Genomic DNA, 17,163 nt, shown 5'->3' on the forward strand with positions numbered 1-17,163 from the left:
CCGGTTGTACCTGGTGCTTCGGTCTCATTACGTTGAGTTTATTTTTATACATTTTGAATTGTTTAATCGACAAGTTGTACTTCAGTACATAAATGGTTTATTTAAATTGTTCCTTTGGAGATGTTCAAATATTGCATCTAGTCTCGGTTCCGTGTGTTTATCTGAAGACCAGTGTTGCCAATAAGAGATCCAAAGCAGTCCTTGAAGACTACCTGAACCTGAAGCGAGAAGATAAATTGACAGACAACCAAAACCTGGCACGACCTGAACAAAAAGAGTGTGTGATTTACGAAAAACGCCTCTTCGATCTCGAAATGAATAGTGTGATGTGTGAGCGAGGGACGCCAGGATGATAGATAGTCTTCTTTTATGCATTGGCGCGTCCTCTAGTTGCGTGACACTTGCGCGACCAGACCCACCTTTACCGCCCACCGTCCAATTAGCCCGTGGCCGGTTTATCAAACCGCAATGCTCAACAACAACAACAATCCCGCGACGGTCCAGTAAGGGAGCGTCGGGTCCAGTTCCGATCGAAGCCCATTAATCACAGTGAGCCGTCACCGGGAACCTTGGGTGGCCTCTGGTCAATCAATCATAATTTCACCGTCGATTGCCGGACCATGCAGCGAACGCCATCGATGCAATGCGCCTGCAATGGTGTCCCGCCCCTGGCTGTGTCCTCTCTTTCAAATGACATTTAGTGACATCTGAGTGCGGTGTGCGATTAAAGTACTACTTCTGAGGGATGGAAGTGAAAAAAAACCGCCGAGCTCTCAATGATCACAATGATGTTGAGATAAAGATGTCTCCGCTTCTTTCGCGCCACGAACATTCGAGCACTTTACTCCAATGTGAGACATTTAATGGCCGCTGCAGCCAGTATTTGGGTAATGATCAGCCCGGTTCACTCATTTGTGGTGAAGCATCCATCGATCGAAACCCTTAAGGAACTGAACGTAAAAACGGAAATGGAATCGTCCGCGTGCGTGCACGTCGTGGCCATCAATTCTAAGCCAGTAAAAGCCTCCGCCAGGCGTCCGACTAGTGGGACAACAGCGGGAGATCTAATAATCAAACCGCTACCTCGCGTGGAAGGGAGAATTTTGTCAACCCGGCCTGGGTTTGACCCAACCCCGTCTCGCGCTCTAATCGTTGTCTAGCCCGTTTTTGGGACTGGCGACTGGACTGGTGGACTCCCATTCTAATTCCATCTCCAGAGGCTCCCCATTAGAAGGGTTTCGAAATCGTCGAAAGCCTTTTTGCTGATTAATTTGCTTCAGCTATCGGAGGAGGGAGAGCCGGGGTCGGTGCGGTAAATATGACCACCGACCGCAGGAGGGTCCACACTTGATGGGGACATTAATTTTTGTCACGATGACTAATAATGGGTCCCATCGCCGCTTCACTTGCACGAGCTTGAACAAAAAAAAAACACTCAACATTCGTGTCTGCGGTGGACGCATTGGTCGCCTATTATTGGTTCGTTTTCGTCCCTGAAGTCCACAGCAACTCGTATCACGTTGGACGCGGACGTTGAAGTTGAGTACTTAATTAGGTGGACCGGTTCTCTCTGCTTCCAATTATCCACCAACGTTGTTCGCTCAAATCCAGATCGATCGTTCAACGCCCGGTCCCAGAAGCGCCGATGCCTTTGCTAGCAGTTTATTGTTTCCTCATTAGTCCATCGCACTGTGGAGCAGAAAAGGCAAATCATAGCTCATCAGTGGCACTAAGCCCCCCGGGCCGTCCGCACTAGGCTGATGGATGACGGGCCGCGGGTCTGCGAGTCTGGTCTGCGAGATTGTGTGTGCAAAGATGCTCGATAGCATTTGTCAAGCGATGACTACCCAACACTTCCAAGGAACTACGCAGAAGCCCATCCAACAGTGCCCTACGTGGAGGCTTTTAGTGTTCCGAAGAACGAAGAAGAACGCGAAGAAAGAAACGGAAGAGGAAAACAATCTTACCCGGCTCGGGGAGCCGTAGCTGTAATAATCTGACAAAAAACTTTTGCACCGAACTCGCCGACGTCCGACGAGTTGGTTGACGAGAAAAGTTGCCCCCAGCCAGTGCAGAAGGTGCAGCAAGTGGTTGGCACACGGGGGAAGTATTATGGGATTCCGAAAAACTCCATTTGCCAGACGGTAATTGCATTGGAAAGGCCGGTCGCGGCACCCGGGACCAAGTTTCCAATCGCCATCGGCGGCTACGCAGTTAAGCGCGAGTCCCGCGCGTGTCCTTCAGACATCACTGCGCCACTGCATCTTGGTGTCTGTGGTGTGGCGTTGTTTCCGGTGTGGTGGCGATTTACATCGCGCCATCGTTCTTGGGCGGTGCGCTGGGCGAGAGTGAAGAGTTAAGTCCAACGTCCAGCGTCGTAATATTCTTTAAATTCAATTTCAATTCCCGCATCGTGAGTTTATGGAGCATCGTGAGTGGCATAAAACCGCTCCTCACTCTCGTTGCCCTCCCAGCACGTCGCTTTATGACACCGTGTGGCCCCGCTGGTCGGCTAAGACGTGTGTGTTCTCCGGTGCTGATTGATGAGTGGCTCAACAGGGAAGGAACGGCGTCACGGCAGGCAATTGAAATTAGGTTTTTTTTTTTACGTCGAGTCTCGAGTCGTGTCGAGTGAACGGAACGGAACCCTTCTCCGGCTCATCGGGGCAAGTGGAGCAATCCTTGCTCGCCTTCGACTCGCGATCCGACCCAGGAGGTGGGAGTGTGGGTGGGGGTGGTCGGAGGCCACGTCAGCCAGGGCGCATCGTTGGTTTTATTACGCCATACAGTTTGATTGCATCGATTGACTGCAGACGGTAGCGTGGCGGATCGCTGGCGGCTCAATACTCAATCATCTTGTCAGGTCAGACCCTCCCACCTCAAACCAGCCACCCTCCCACTCTCACTGATGCTTGAGCGATGAGACAGGGCAAGGCGCCCGGCCAGATGACGTTTCTGCTCTCGTCTTGTGGATTTAAAAATCGACTCGTTCTCCACGAACGAGAAAGGGAAAAAGAGGAAGATACATCCATCCGTATCTTCACAGTAAGCCCCAGCTGATGGAGGATTCCATGGTACGGCCAGCCAGCCAGCCAGCCAGGGCCAGTGGTTTAAGGAAGCCGAAGACGTACTCTGCGTTTGGCAGGAAATTGGATACTTTGAGCTGGTTAGATTTACGAGCCTGATCCCGCCATTGTCTTATGGCCCAAGGACTGCAACTAATTTAAGATCTCGCTGTTCGGGCACGGGGCGGAACGGGGGGGCAGATGACACTGATGTGCCGGCAGGTCAAGGTTCAGGTCGGCGGTGCTTATGGGCGCACACAATTAGCTGAGATTTGATTTCACGCCCGACTGCGCACGTCGCATCTATAACCAGCGACAGAAGATGCCGTTTAGCTGTGGCTGCAATGTCTTCCTTTGCCATGAAGATGATTCGGGGCCATTGGCAAAAGTCGTAGAGTATCTCTCGACTATTTCAAAACATTCAGATCAAGTTTTACTACTGCGCTTGTGGAGGCTAGTGTTCATGACAGTTGCTGTCCTCGGAAGATGCACATTCTTCCGGCTGAAAGTTGAGGCAAGTACGATCAAAGGTATTCGCCTTTTGATTCCTCTGCTCATGACAAGAAACTGGAGCGGATGCGGTAGGAGATTCATTTTCGACATGAGTTTCTACAACTTGAACTGGCGTCTTGATCGTGGTAGCAAAACCCCCGTGCGACACCGGCGCCAACTCGTAGCTACCGAGATTCCACCGGAGCTTCACCATTCTTGTCTCTTGGGAACGAGATACGCGAGCGCCATTCGCTGCCATTCGCCATCGCCTGCGGCATCGAAAGCATTATCTTCGTCTCGACCGTACCACTTGCGGGGCCAGAGAGAGAGAGAGAGAGGTACGCGCGGGGGCGTGAGAACCGCCCGTAACGAAATTGGTCGCCGGAATTTATGACTTTATTTATTTCGTTGCCCTTTCGCCTTTCGAAGCCTTCTCCACCGCCACCACCACCAGTATCGTGCTCCGGTGCGTCGCTCGCAGATTCGTGCATGAGTGAACATGGCGCATGGTGCGCGCCTTCAGAAGGTTGGAAATAAAACACCGACACCGAAAGCGACACAGGCGGATAGCGAGCGAGTTAGTGTGCGTTCCGATGTCCTCGAATCGAGGCGAGAACCTGGCGACCACTTGGCGACATGGCGGACCATCGCACATCGGAAACAGTTGGAGAAGTTGCTCTAATGTGAAATCGCAATGAAGTGAGCAAAGCTAGCGACAACGGAGCCGTTGCCAATTAGGTACGAACACAGAAAGCGCGAAGAGCAATGGTGTTGGAATGATGAGCTCGTCGAACAAACTATTTCATTACAGTCCCCGTCGCGGTGGATGTGAAAAGTTTGGCACCGAGCATCGAACTGACCGCACCAAGATCCAACCAAGTAGAACGCAATCGATCCGGCGCTGTTTGCTCGTTACTTTCCATTGCTTTCCGTTACGGACAGTGCACGGTGCCACACTAGAGCACATTTTTCTGGTGCTGGAGCGTCTTTTCGGCGCACAAACAACACACACGCGAAAGGATGGCCATGTCCCGTGTGGCAGTTTCGGTTTCATTTGGCCAGCAATTTATGGTAATAGAAGAAGCCCGGGGAGTAACGTGGCCTCGGATGCTGCAGGACCGCAGGATGGCCAAAGTTCTAAAGCCAGGCCGGAGCACTCGCTTTTCTTCGTTTTTCGCCTCCGATCGAACGATTGAGCCTTCGCAGGCGGCTCTCTCTCTCGCTCTCCGCTTGGTTGAACATCTCGATAGCCACCGCGAAGGATCACCGGTTAGTCTCATGACCCTCGGTCGGTCGCTGTCTCAGGCTAATAAGCTTCTTCTAGTGAGAACCCAAGGGGCGATGGCTTTTGCGGGGGGAGGGTCCGTAGGACAGATGAGCAAGAGCGATGGCATGGCCCATCGGAATTCCCTTTGGTACCGAGAACGGGCCACGAAAGGGAAGGTAAAAAGGGGTGCTTCGAGCAACAAACAAGTGGCACGCGACGGAGTTATGGTGCAAGAAGAAATTATTGTTATGATGATTGTGGTAGTAAATGGTAATGCGCGCGCGATTTGGCGTAAGATATCGCAGCTTATTCGAAGGCTGAGCGAGCGAGCGTCTTTCGGAAGGGGAGCGACGTTCGCGCTCGTTCTACTGCATAATCGAATCTCGGGCCCCTCGTACTCGGATTCGATTGTGTCTTCAAAGAGAGAGAGAGAGAGAGAGAGAGAGAGAGAAAGAACAGAGAAGAAGGGTAGACGGGTACGTGGATAAATCCAAACGACCCCTATGGCCGGTGGGTTGTAAAATGTCAATGTGCAACGCAAGCCGGGCCGAGCTTAATCCATATTTGTTACCCAAGTACCGACGACGAACTGAAGGACTTCCTGATTGGTGCTCAGGGACGGTCCGCACCCGCTCGGTTCAATCGCCCCCACCTTCCATTTGTGATTTGCAATGTGGAAATTGAATAAAATTCTATTGTTCCATTCGGAATTGAAGTCGTAGGTCACGGCGGAACGCAAGCTCCATTGTCTAGCCTGTCGATTCCACATTCCCGGAATCATGTTGCATAACAAAAAGGAAGTATTTTTGGATGGCATGGCCTAGAGTTTGTGTTTTCCCAGGGAACAGAGTGGCCTCCAGCCTGCCGGGTTGTAACTCGATCCGTGGGTCACACAGAAGATGAAAAAAATGGCTGGGAACATAATAGAAAGTGTCACTTCTTCCGTCGCCGGTGAATTGTTTATGAACTTTCAACTCCCTGGTACGGTTGGGCTTGGGTGACGTGCTGACCTGGTTGCTGGCTGGGGTGACGCCGGTTAACTAAACCAACATAACTCCCGACCTGACACGGCCCCAGCGGGGCAGCAAAGTTGTACAAGACAACTCGGTTCTTTGGTTGCACCAGATTTTGTCCGACAATCGATTGTTATCTGAGGGGTGGGGCGGGACCCCTGTAAACTTGCAATCTCTTCGTAGTGTCTTCAAGGTGTTCCCATGGATAAAAAAACGAGTGTATGTGTGTCTTAGATTTGGTGCGATTAAGATAACCAAATGGGATGCTGCTAGGAGGAAAGTTTAGGTTGCCCTGTACTGTACTCTTACATCTCGACAGCAGGAGTTGCTTCGCACCTTGAGGCACTTCATTGTATCGTTTTGCGCCCTGGCCAAGTTTTGCTGTGCACCGTTTCGTTCGTGTTCACCTCGCCGTTACCTCGTTCTCGACCGAGTTTCTCGTGTGAATAGGTGAGCGTCTGATAACTTTTCGAGGGTGCCACCGAGGGAACTTTCGGCAGGATCCGGTGTGCTGTCGAACGATACTAGCCACGGGGGTTAACGTGGAAAGTTGAACTACGCTCTCCCAGGTCAGTCTGGACTGGAGGTCAGAAGAGGACCGTGATACATGTGCAATCCGTGCAGTTTGTGCAAGTGTTGCGAGTTACATTCGATATAGGACTTTTTCGATATATTGCGATAAAGTTTTCACTTCGATGAAGCCACTGGAAAGTGATGTTTTACCGGTGGTTGACGTATTTGCACGTTCGACCGCACGTTTTTCTTCGAATCATTGAACATTTCATTTACTAAAACCTTGTTTCAAGAGGAGTTTTAAGCTCACGAAGAAACCAGAATTTATTGAAGGTGAAATTCACTACAAAATTCACTCAGCTGGACGTCATCGTTTTAAAGCGATCCCCTGTTAAAGGCACCACAGCTACGATCGTCCAATCGACCCTTATCAATGGCCTCCGGAACAAAGCGTCGAATTGGTTCCCCTCGGAGGCGTTGAACAAATTAATCCAATCGAACGCGGCCGCACCACTCAACCCTGCGGAGTGTTTTAATCTGCTTTAAAATTAATTAAAACTATCGCACGGCACCAACGGGCGACCGCCCTTCCGGAAAATGGTTGGGGGGGAATGAGCCCCTTTTAGTGGACCGTCGGTGCTTCGAAAGGATTCTCGATCGAGGGCCCGATACCGTGGTGGTAGCACTGATTGATTGATGGATAGTCATCATTGCCGGTCCGGTTTCTCACTCGTTCCCACCAAACAACGGACGTTATGTATTCCGATGCACCTGCACCAAACGCATACTCGTGCGTTGATTGCGATTCAATTCGATGGCGCGATAATGCTGCCGCACTTGGTTGGCCATTTTCGTTTTGTTCGAAAGCGCGCTATCCGGTAGCTTTGCCCGCTCAAATCTCCATTCTCCACCGACCGGGATCAATGGTGAGGGCCTGTAATGGGTTTTCTAAAAGCGTTCGTTGGCCATTTTGTTGTTTTGTATGCCGCTGCATGCACCGGTGCGCATCGATTGATTATCTGGTGCACCGCCGTTGCTTTGATTAAACGAAGCGCAGGCCCGTGTGCTAATTGGTGATCTGATGGCCCTGGAGCATGTAATCGTAAGCGGATTGGCATGGATTTTGCTCGGTAAATGGCGAGAGAGGACTTTGTTCTACAATGCATCAAAATCGCAGGTTTTTTTTATAATTCCTGATACGATAAAATGACAAGCTTTTTGGCTTCCTTGTCGTGTTTATCACTTTCTAGCTTATCATTTTACGTTGACATGATTACCAGCCAATTGCCGCGACGTAATCATCGCGCGAATTGAGGCGCAATAATCAACGAAACTGATCTTTAAAAAAATCGATATAAAACACATAAACAAGACTTCCTTCGGTAGCGTTCCGTACCGAAAGGACGCTCGAATGATGCTGGCAGCATGAAATGCTTAATTACATACTCATTACCAACAATGCCACAAGGAAAGGAGACGCGCTCATGCATGCACGCTCCGTTGGAAAGAAAACAAGGGGAAAAGGGAAAACGAACCTTTCTCCCCTTCGCTTGATCGCTGGTTCGTTCGTTTGGGAAAGCAATTTCGAGCCAATTTATCATAACATTGAAGCAGTCTCTTCATGCTTTACTTTCCTCTTCGTTTGCTCTGGCCTTGGCTGGCCTCAACAAGCAACGCCCCACCCTCTGCACGACTTGGTAAGCCTGAGCTCAGCATCTTGAAAACCCGGCTGCCATAACCAAATAAGCCTCAGCGTTCCACCTTTGGCTTCGCTTCGGTCCGGATGGAGGAAACGGAAGCGAAAAACGGAAAACATGCTTGCACATGGTGTGCGGGGCCCTTCTGTTCGAACTCATACAAAAAAAATAAAACGCGCAGACATACGAGCCAAGATTATAATTATGCGAAGAGGATACATGTGAACCACCATCGCCACAACCACCACCGTGCCCTTCCACGTGACTGCACCGGAAGCGGGCGTAAACGCAGTTCGCAGCACCGTGATGCGATGCTGCTACCGTTTGCCGAGTGTGTATGAGCCTCCCGGTGTCGTCTGTACCGGGCCGGAACGGAGTATTTTATATTTTTTAACGTTTGACAGGTTGTCGCTTTTCGCCCTTTATCTTTTGCACGAAGGTGAACCTTTGCCGGCTGGCCCCGGCTGGTTCCGGCTTCCGGCTGCTGGCGATGAAAGTAATGCCGCAAGCGAACGAACCGAGAACGCTTTGCATCCGCTACAGCCAGCTTGAAACGGTGCTGCTTGCAGGGTGGGTATGCTCGGGTGGTTGGAAGTTTTGAAATTGTTGTTCGAGAAAAAGTGGTCTTTTGAACTTTCGTTTCGTTTTGAGCCTCGCGCGCGAATGAGTTTAATGATAAGACCGCATTTGCATTATCAGTGGCGGTGGCTTTAAAAGAAGGAAAATCTGGCAAAATGAGGCGAGAAAACATGGCGTAACGCAGCTATTTCGTAGCACTTTAATAACTAGGTAAATGAAATGAAAGGCGGAACAATCGGTGGACACCACAACTAAATGCCAGCTCTGCTGGGCGTGTGTTGAAGCATGAGCGATCTGAGCATAACATATTGGCTAGCAGTCTCAGCAGGAGTTCACTACGTACCTCTTGGTCCACACTAAGGAAGGATCAACACAGATGGTTCAGTAGCGGGGGGTTTTTTTTTGGTGTGTTTGTCTGTCTGCGTGTGCGCAAGGGTTTTGTAGGTGATGTATTTAAGTTTACTTCAACTGCCGGGTTACAACTGAGCACTTGGCAATGTTTATCGTCCTTCTCGACGAAAGTGCTTTCGATAACGCTACCAAACACATGATTAGTGATAGAGCGAGGGAGTAGAGAAAATAGAAGAGATAGGAAAAAAAGTTACAGGGAGTAGAGGAACAACAAAATTGATAAAAGATTTCTTAACAAAATGCTCGAGCACTCTTTTACTGGGAAGGTAAAATACCAATTGGATAATACCGAAGGAAGATTCAATGGGACAACAATCGCACAGAATTTTCACAAACACTACGTTTACGGCCAAATCACTGTCCAGTTTGAGTGACAAATTTTGAGGTAAAGTTCTACATCAGGACCAGACCAATGTCCTTGGGATTTTGGGAATACGGTGGGAGGATGGAATTGGAACTCTCGATACACTTTTGGACACTAAAATCGCACTCCAGGTATGGAACGGTGTTGAAGTAAACTTACCTTGATCGTGGTACGCGATCGGGTGTAGAGTATTTGCGTGCCGTACTTGGTGGCCATTTTGTCTAAAGCGGTGGGGTTCGGTTACGTGAAAGCGGGGAGGTTTTTTGGGCCGTAGCGTGTCACACTTGTCACGGTCGGTGTCGGTGAGTGTGTTGTGTTTTTTTTTGGGGCAGACGAGACTTGGTCAGGTGAGGTGTAGGTGAGGTTGCCGCGGGTTTGCCTCGCCCCCTCTCGTGCTCTGTCGGTGCGCGTGTGCGCGATTCGCGATCTGTTGTCAATTTGTTGGCTGTTGGCTGTTTTTGTTGTTGTTGTGGTTGTTGATGTTGTTGGTTTGTTAGCTCTAAAGCTGCCGTTTTCGGCTCCGGGCGTCACTCGAGGCAATCGCGAACGAGCAGCGAACTAACGAACTGTGAACTGTGGGAAGCTGTGAGACCGGGAGTGCCAAGCCCAAGTGTTCTAAGGGTAGTTTGCGCAGCCACTTGGGAGTTGATTCGAAAGTCGTCGCCAAAGCTTTCAGCATCGCTTCCCTCCTCCTACGCTCCTTTTAAAGTGTATTGTGATGTACTGGATTAAAAAAAAGGAAACCAAAACAAACAGTTGCAGTAGACCAGCTTGGGGAACAGTGGCGTGTATTGGAGAGCCGATGGAAAAGTTGTCGTGTTTGGTGAAGCAACGAAGGATCATCCAATGCACTCTCCCACACAACACAAACCGAGACACACACTCTGCTCTTAAGTTTACAATTGTTCGTTTCGCATCGCTGGGTCAGTCATCTCTCTCTCTGGCACTTCTCCGGTCCGTTCTAGCGAAGTAATGGTTCACAGGAGTCACCTTCTGTCAACCGAGAGTCCGTCCCCAGAGCAACCGCACCAGTAAGAGGGTCAGAAGAGCGCAGCAAGCACTCGACAGTCGTTAAGAGGAAGATTTTTATGCAATCGAAAATGCAAACCCCCTCCGCGTTTGCCTTTGCCTGACTGCCCGACTCAAACGCAAACGAGCACTTTGCGTTGGTGACCCAGTGATGACAGCTTTGGCGTGGGACCTCGACATTCGCGTGGGGCGTCACGATTCCGTCGACTCGACGAAGCTCATTACAAATCGTTACAGGAGGGAATTAACAGAGCAACACAGAAGCAGGCGGATACCTGGAGTGTGGCACGTGTAATGCCATTAAATCACGGTCCACAACGCTCGCCCAGGGAGCCATCCACTATCACACTCCACTCCCGGCTTCAGCTCCCGCGCATCGCCGTTAGTTTAATAATTACATTTTAATTGAATCATATTTCGTGTGCGGTACGAGCAACGAGTGGTGCAGCGCGCAATGCAATAGCAAAAAAAAAGGTGGAGTGTCGCGTTTTTCCTTCGGTTTTCCTCGCGCTGTCGAAACACGGTGGCACCGGCTTGGCGCTTTTCGCACTCATTAGATTATACAGAAAAGGGGAGGGAAATGGAATCGAATGAAAAGTAGAACGAATGGGAGGGCACGGGAGGTTTACACTCTACTCTAGATCAGAGGACAGGGTGAGAGCGAGCAGGAAATGGTTTGGAAATGTAATACCACCCAGTAGCAACGAGTGGTGGTGACGAAACGAATCTACATCTACATCGACTGCTACACGCAAGGACGGAAGGAGGAAACAACGGGGTCATACTGCTCAAAATGTAAAGAGAGGAACTGAAAGAGCGATACCACCACAGCTTCATTTTCTTTGTTTTGAAAAACCGGAAAATCTGCTCGAATGACAATCGAAATTTTCAAAGAAATTTAAACAGAGAGAAGAGGGAGAGACAGAGAGAGCAAGAGACAAAGAGAGTGTGAGATAGAGAGAGAGAGAGAGAAGAGGTCGAGTTCAGTAATGGTATGGAACTACTGCGAGACTTTACCAGCACTAATGGTATTGCGCATTAGTTTTTCACTCGCCCCAGCGAAAAAGGGGTTAGTGCCGCGTCCCCGACACGCTCCATCACTCATTTAAGAGGCTCTCTAATGAATTGATGATGGAACTCGCCTCGTCGTCGTTGGGCTGACGTCCCGAGACTGTTTCGTAGACCGAGATTCCGAGAATTGGGCACGTGCCCCGATCCTGATCCATTATCCGCTGAACTGCTTGTGAAAGGCAGCGACAGGAGGATAGTGGAGCAAATTTACAGTTGTTTCATTGTGAAATCCCCCCGTCAAACCTGGCCTGCGAGTGCTGTCAGAATGAATGAATGGCGTTTCGTGGAATTGTGCATCGGAAAATCGGACCACTGTTCGCTTCAATGTTTGAAGGCTTGCTACAAATTAACATCACAAAAGCTAGTCCCCGGCACGTGTGCCCGGGTGTGTGATAAAGTTTTTAATTATAACATGCCAACCGGGAAGGTGGACGAGCACAACGGGACGCAAGGCTGGACGCAAGGGGCACACAAGTGTTTGTCGCGCGATAAAAGTTGTCCATTCCAGTGCCGGCATTGTGCCGTGCCGTGTTAGGCAACGACCACAAGCGACCATGTTGACCAGCGGCTGCATTCTAATGCCACTTGGGCCACTTCCCTCTCGCCCACGCACGCACACAAAGGTAGCGCATCAATGTTGTAACCGCAAGCTGGCGAGATAAGCTTAACAATGAACGAGCGAGCGCATCCAAGCGAATTAAGCCATAATGTGGTGGTGGTGGTGGTGGTGGCCGCTGGGCATGGCATCCTCGTCCACATTGTGCTGGCGGTGTGGCGAGTCAACGGAATGGGAAGTGGTGGCGATTTGTGAGTGACTGTGAGTGGCACTTTGCAGCTTCGCTATTGATATGGGTTTTAATTAGTTTCCTTGGAAAACAGTTTCCTCGGACACAGTTTCCCATTTTCCATCCCAAAAATGACATGCCAGTCAATGGAAGTGAACAGAACTTTCCCTCCCGAAAAGCAACTGCTGCTCCGTTGCAGTGACCTTTGATGGATAGATTGGAGCCAGTTCACTCCTCCTTCTTCGCCTGTCTGCCCTGGATCGCAAGTAATTTTTAATAAATATGCTGCTGGTGAGGAGGAGCCGGCTTGCATGCATTCCCATCGGTCCAACGGGTCCCTTGCTTATATGGGTGTTATCAGTCCGTATGCACTCCTAGTCGACCCAAAAGAGGCCAAACCAGCTGGACAACTTTCGGCTGCGAAGTGAAGTCATCATAATGCAAAGTCAAGCCACAGCAGCAGCGCAAATTCATTTCACCATGGCTTTGGCGCCACCAGACGACGTAACATATGCTGGGCAACCACTCGAATGGAGGCGCCTAGTACCACCAGAGCTTGGCACAGATTTCGGCGGCGTCATCTCACCACAGCAGCCACTACTGTCCTTCCCACCCCGCCTCCCACAAGTCGTCCGCTGAAGCAACATAATCCCATCGTACCAGCTGGGTGCGCGCCTGTATGAGTATGTGTGGCTTTCCAGTGTTTGGGTTTTGCATACGGTGGTGGCGCCAACACCACACGCGTCACTGTGCGGTCTGTGGCCTAATCTAAATAAACATGAAGTGCCGCTTATCAGCTTTCCCGATCCTGAGGGAGTGGAGGGAGGGCAGTCTACATATTTCATCCCCTGGCACCATTATGCTGGCAGCATTACATCAAACTCGAAGACGACGGAGAGAAAGTGTGAGAGAGAGAGAAGAAGAAGAAGAAGGAGTAGTCGAGACCCCGTCGAGGGTTCTGATGTGGTTTTAGTTATTTTTAGTTGATTGAAGTGGTTTCTGGGTGGCTTACATGACCGCACATACGGCACAATCCACTTCCCCTCTTTCCTCCACCCACGGAACAGGCAGTGGCCTGGCTGGGCCTGGGGACGATCGATCGATCGATAGTGAAGGAAGCAAGAGTTTCCGGTGTGTCCGGTGCCAAGAAGCTCGTTCACATGAAACCGTTGTCCTTCTCTCTCTCTCTCTCTCTCTCGGCAGTGTGCTGTCGATGTTCAAAATCAGAAAACAAATCATAATCCGTCCGATTGGATTGGTTCGCTTCGGTGGAGGCGGCAGTATCATGGCAACGGAATGCCACTGGCCGCTGTGAATGTGGTCCAGTGAGATAGCGTCACGGTAACGACGACCCGGTTGGCCGGGTTTCGTTTCTTAAGACAATCCGATTAACTGCCGAGTGGTAGCCTGATGTTTTCCCCCTTTTTGCTTTTTCGGTGGAATTGAAATAATGAAAACATGCTCCGTTGTTCGGTGCCGTGTCCTAGTCATGGCGTCACGTGACCATTATTGAGTTTCCGCTCGTTCGCTGCTGGTGTGGCCGTGGAAGCCACTGTAATACCGAGCTAGCAGAAACCTTCCAAGCGCATCGTAGTCTACATTTCAAAGGCTCCACGGTCGGTCGCTCTCATGTTTTTTCTAGCACGCCAGCCAACCGGCCGGTACGGGACAGCGGAGGGAAGGAGGTTCGCGAAATTAAATGGACGGAGATGGTAAAAGTAAAAATTGTTTACACCCTCAAAAATATGCGAAACACAAGGAGACACACGCTGGGCTTCACTTCATCATCGGATGCTACATCGGAAGCCCAGATAGAGAGAGAGAGAGATGTGTGCGTCCGTCCGTTGGTCGCTCTTGGCGGTGACTGTGGTCGCGGCGCCATTTATCATTTTGGCTAGCAACGCGTGCCGTGGCCCCCACCAAGGTTTGCCACTCCCTCTGTCAGCGACTGGGGAATGAATATTATTTATGGAAAATGAAGAGAGAGAGAGAGGGAGGAGGACAGGACACCGACCGTAGAGGAAATGTGTGGTACGTGTTGTTGCACTGTGTTTGTTGTTTGGTCGCGGCATCGAGTCTCCTTCTTCGCTTGCATTCATTAGCGCGGGCACGCGAGCTGGGTGCGGGTGCCGGGTGTTCTTCGGTAAATCATGAAGCGCGATCAATGTAGTACGCAAGGAGGGGTGGTGGGAGGTAGTAGTGGTCTCTTCGGTACGGTGTGTTTGTGAAGTATAATTAAAAGAAGGGAACGTTTGTTTTTACTTTTTGGGTCGTTTGGTTGCAAAAAAAAAAGAACATCAACCGGATGCAACGGATGTAGTAGATTGGTGCGTGTCCGGAGTTGGCCCGGCTGCACCAATCCGGTGACATTATTGTTTAAATATACAATGACTTTGTGGCGTTGTGGCATCACTTTTTTTTCAAAATAAATCGTATAAATCAATGTCGAGCGTTCGGCGGTGATTCGAGATTTGTTTTTCGTCTTGTTTTTGTGAAATGAAATCATTGGGAATGTCCTACTTCCGCCTATGGTATATTAGTATGGTGTATGCGGCCGGAGAGCATTGGTTTTAAAGTCAGGTTAATGCAGCAATGTGCCATTTTTTATGCCAAATGAAATAAACATGATTCGAATTCGATTTTTGAGGTTTGGCTTCAGAAACATGTACTGAAATGTTTAACAATTTCATGGGACATATGTTACATAAACATACATTTTGCTTTTATATCATTTAATATCGCACTACAATACATAAATTAATATGTTTGGAACATATTTTCATGCTTTTCTGTTTTAAAAACATAGTAAATGCAGATCGTTTTGAATTGCTAACTGGCAATACGACAAGAATAGGCTTTTCTTGTGTTGAATAAAATATTGTAGCACTAGAAATGCGTATGTTAAGCCAGCCATCAATTTTTAAACGAAACAGCCCCATAAGCCCGCGTTGATTTACAGTTTTGCGCGACAAACAATGGCACTCGTTCGGAGGGAAAAGCTCATCCATTCGACGTTCTACCTATTGTACGCGCACCCCCGGATCGCTAGCTCTGATCTGATAATGACCAACGACCGGGCCATTGTGCTCCTCGTCGAAAACCGGGAAAAAATTAAAAAAATACCGAAAAAATACGCGCAAAGACCAACGTGGCCGTTTTTGGTCAGCATGAGTTCTGTTCTGGCACTTTGTTTTTCGCTTAACGGCCCACAACGACCTAGCGGGGGAGGGTGCTTATCATTTGACGGACCTCGTCGACTGAGCTGTCTCGACGATGTTTTTCAGTAAATGTGGCACGCCCTCACGCCGCCAGGCCGGCCGGGAAACATGTCAACGCGTGCAACCAAATGAATAATGGGCGTGAGAGGACAGACAGTGTGATGCTTTTAGGGAGGGGGGGGGGGGGGTGGGCAGGAAAATCTTTTCGCATCATTCATCCAGAGGTCGTTTTTGGGGAAGGTTCGGGTATCGCTCATCGCTCATCGCGGTCAGGCATTTACACCGGAAAATCGGGGAAAATCGAACGAAGAAACCATCAGGCGATGTTGATGTGCTTGTCTGGCCGAATGTCAACATTTGCAAATGACAGTTCCATCCGCAAACGTAGTCCGTGGCCCGTGAATGCGTTGGTCAGTTTCGTTTGCACGTTTTCCGTCCTCGGTGCTCGGTTTTCTGAGGCGAATTTCAAAGAAACAAAGACACGAGACGGGTTGCGGTGGTGCTGGTGCCAGCAAACACAACAACAGAAACCGCCATCATGATGATGACCGTGCGGTTGGTCACGGGAGCCAACCTTTGTGACCACCGACGTCGATGCCAGGCCGTCCAGGAAAACCAGGTTCGATTTATGCTTTGTGTTGTTGCTTCACGTTTGACCATCGATCGTGTGTAAGGGTGGCTGGGGTCATCGCATTCTGTCATCGAACGGCAACGTCGCAAAATGGTGAAAACAGCAAAGATGGTCGCGCGGTGACTTTGCTTCAATGTGTGTGCGAGACTTCCATTCTGCCAACTTTACCAAATATTTGGGCAGCTGGCTGGCTGGCTGGGGTGGTGGATGCGACACATAATGTAGTCCCGCAGCCATCACCCGCCTCTCCAGCCATTCCAACCCGACGTTTTCCCACGGGGCCAGGCAATCAAGGGGTTTGTCGAATTCGTTTACGCGGCCACCATCGCTGCCGTCGGTCCATTCGGTCGGTTGGTGGACCGCCTTGGTTGCTGATGCTGCAGTAAAGTGTTGTTGGCCACTGCGCGCACACATACACGGGCACGCCAAGATCGGCATCTTCTGAAACGGTGTACCTTGAGTGCCGAGATTAGTTCTTCCTTTCAGTGCACATGTGTACGTGTATGTGTGTAAAATTGGACACGGAAACACACAACACAACACAAACGAGGGACACGCGTGGCCGCGGAGTGCAGAGACGGTGGCACAATTGGAAGTAACAATATTGCTCGCAATAAGCGAGATATCTTGAGCACCACAGAGACAGTGAAAGAGAACAGCGAGAGAGAGCGAGATAGAAAGAGAGGGAGAATGGAAAAAGACGTCCATTGTTACCGATACTCGGGAAGACCTCCGGACAAATGGAGCTGCGACGGTGGCGTGCAGGTGCCCCACGCTGGTTGAGGAACATTCGGTATCTAGCACTCGGTTTTATTACTCTGCTGCCTGATTGCGTTCTCGTACCGTTCCGTTCCGTTCGGCCACCACGTGAGACCACGCAATGGAGGCGCCTAGTGGCTGTCAAAATTTTTCGCTTTTCCACGGCCAGGAAAACGGTGGAAAACGCCAGGAAAGTGGAAGGTGAAACTGTCTTCGGTGTACACGCGTGGCTTCACAGCAGCAGCAGCATTGGACACTGATGTAAAATG

At 50.0% G+C, this 17,163-nt stretch overlaps 1 protein-coding gene across 7 annotated transcripts in view; it reads right to left on the bottom strand.

The window, feature by feature from the left end:
- The window catches only part of LOC126578180 (small conductance calcium-activated potassium channel protein), a 104,836-nt gene that overhangs the window by 60,113 nt on the left and 27,560 nt on the right, over positions 1 to 17,163 (bottom strand). Inside the window, exon 1 of one of the 7 annotated variants that reach the window (XM_050240501.1) lies at positions 9,561 to 9,842. The exons of the other annotated variants lie outside the window; for them this stretch is intronic. Within the exon in view, the coding sequence (XP_050096458.1) occupies positions 9,561 to 9,617 (57 nt within the window). The 5' untranslated portion in view covers positions 9,618 to 9,842. Of the gene's footprint in view, positions 1 to 9,560; positions 9,843 to 17,163 lie in introns of those variants that run through there. 7 annotated transcript variants of the gene reach the window in all.

The sequence above is a fragment of the Anopheles aquasalis genome, chromosome 3, assembly GCF_943734665.1.
Source record: "Anopheles aquasalis chromosome 3, idAnoAquaMG_Q_19, whole genome shotgun sequence".
Taxonomy (NCBI): Eukaryota; Metazoa; Arthropoda; class Insecta; order Diptera; family Culicidae; genus Anopheles; species Anopheles aquasalis.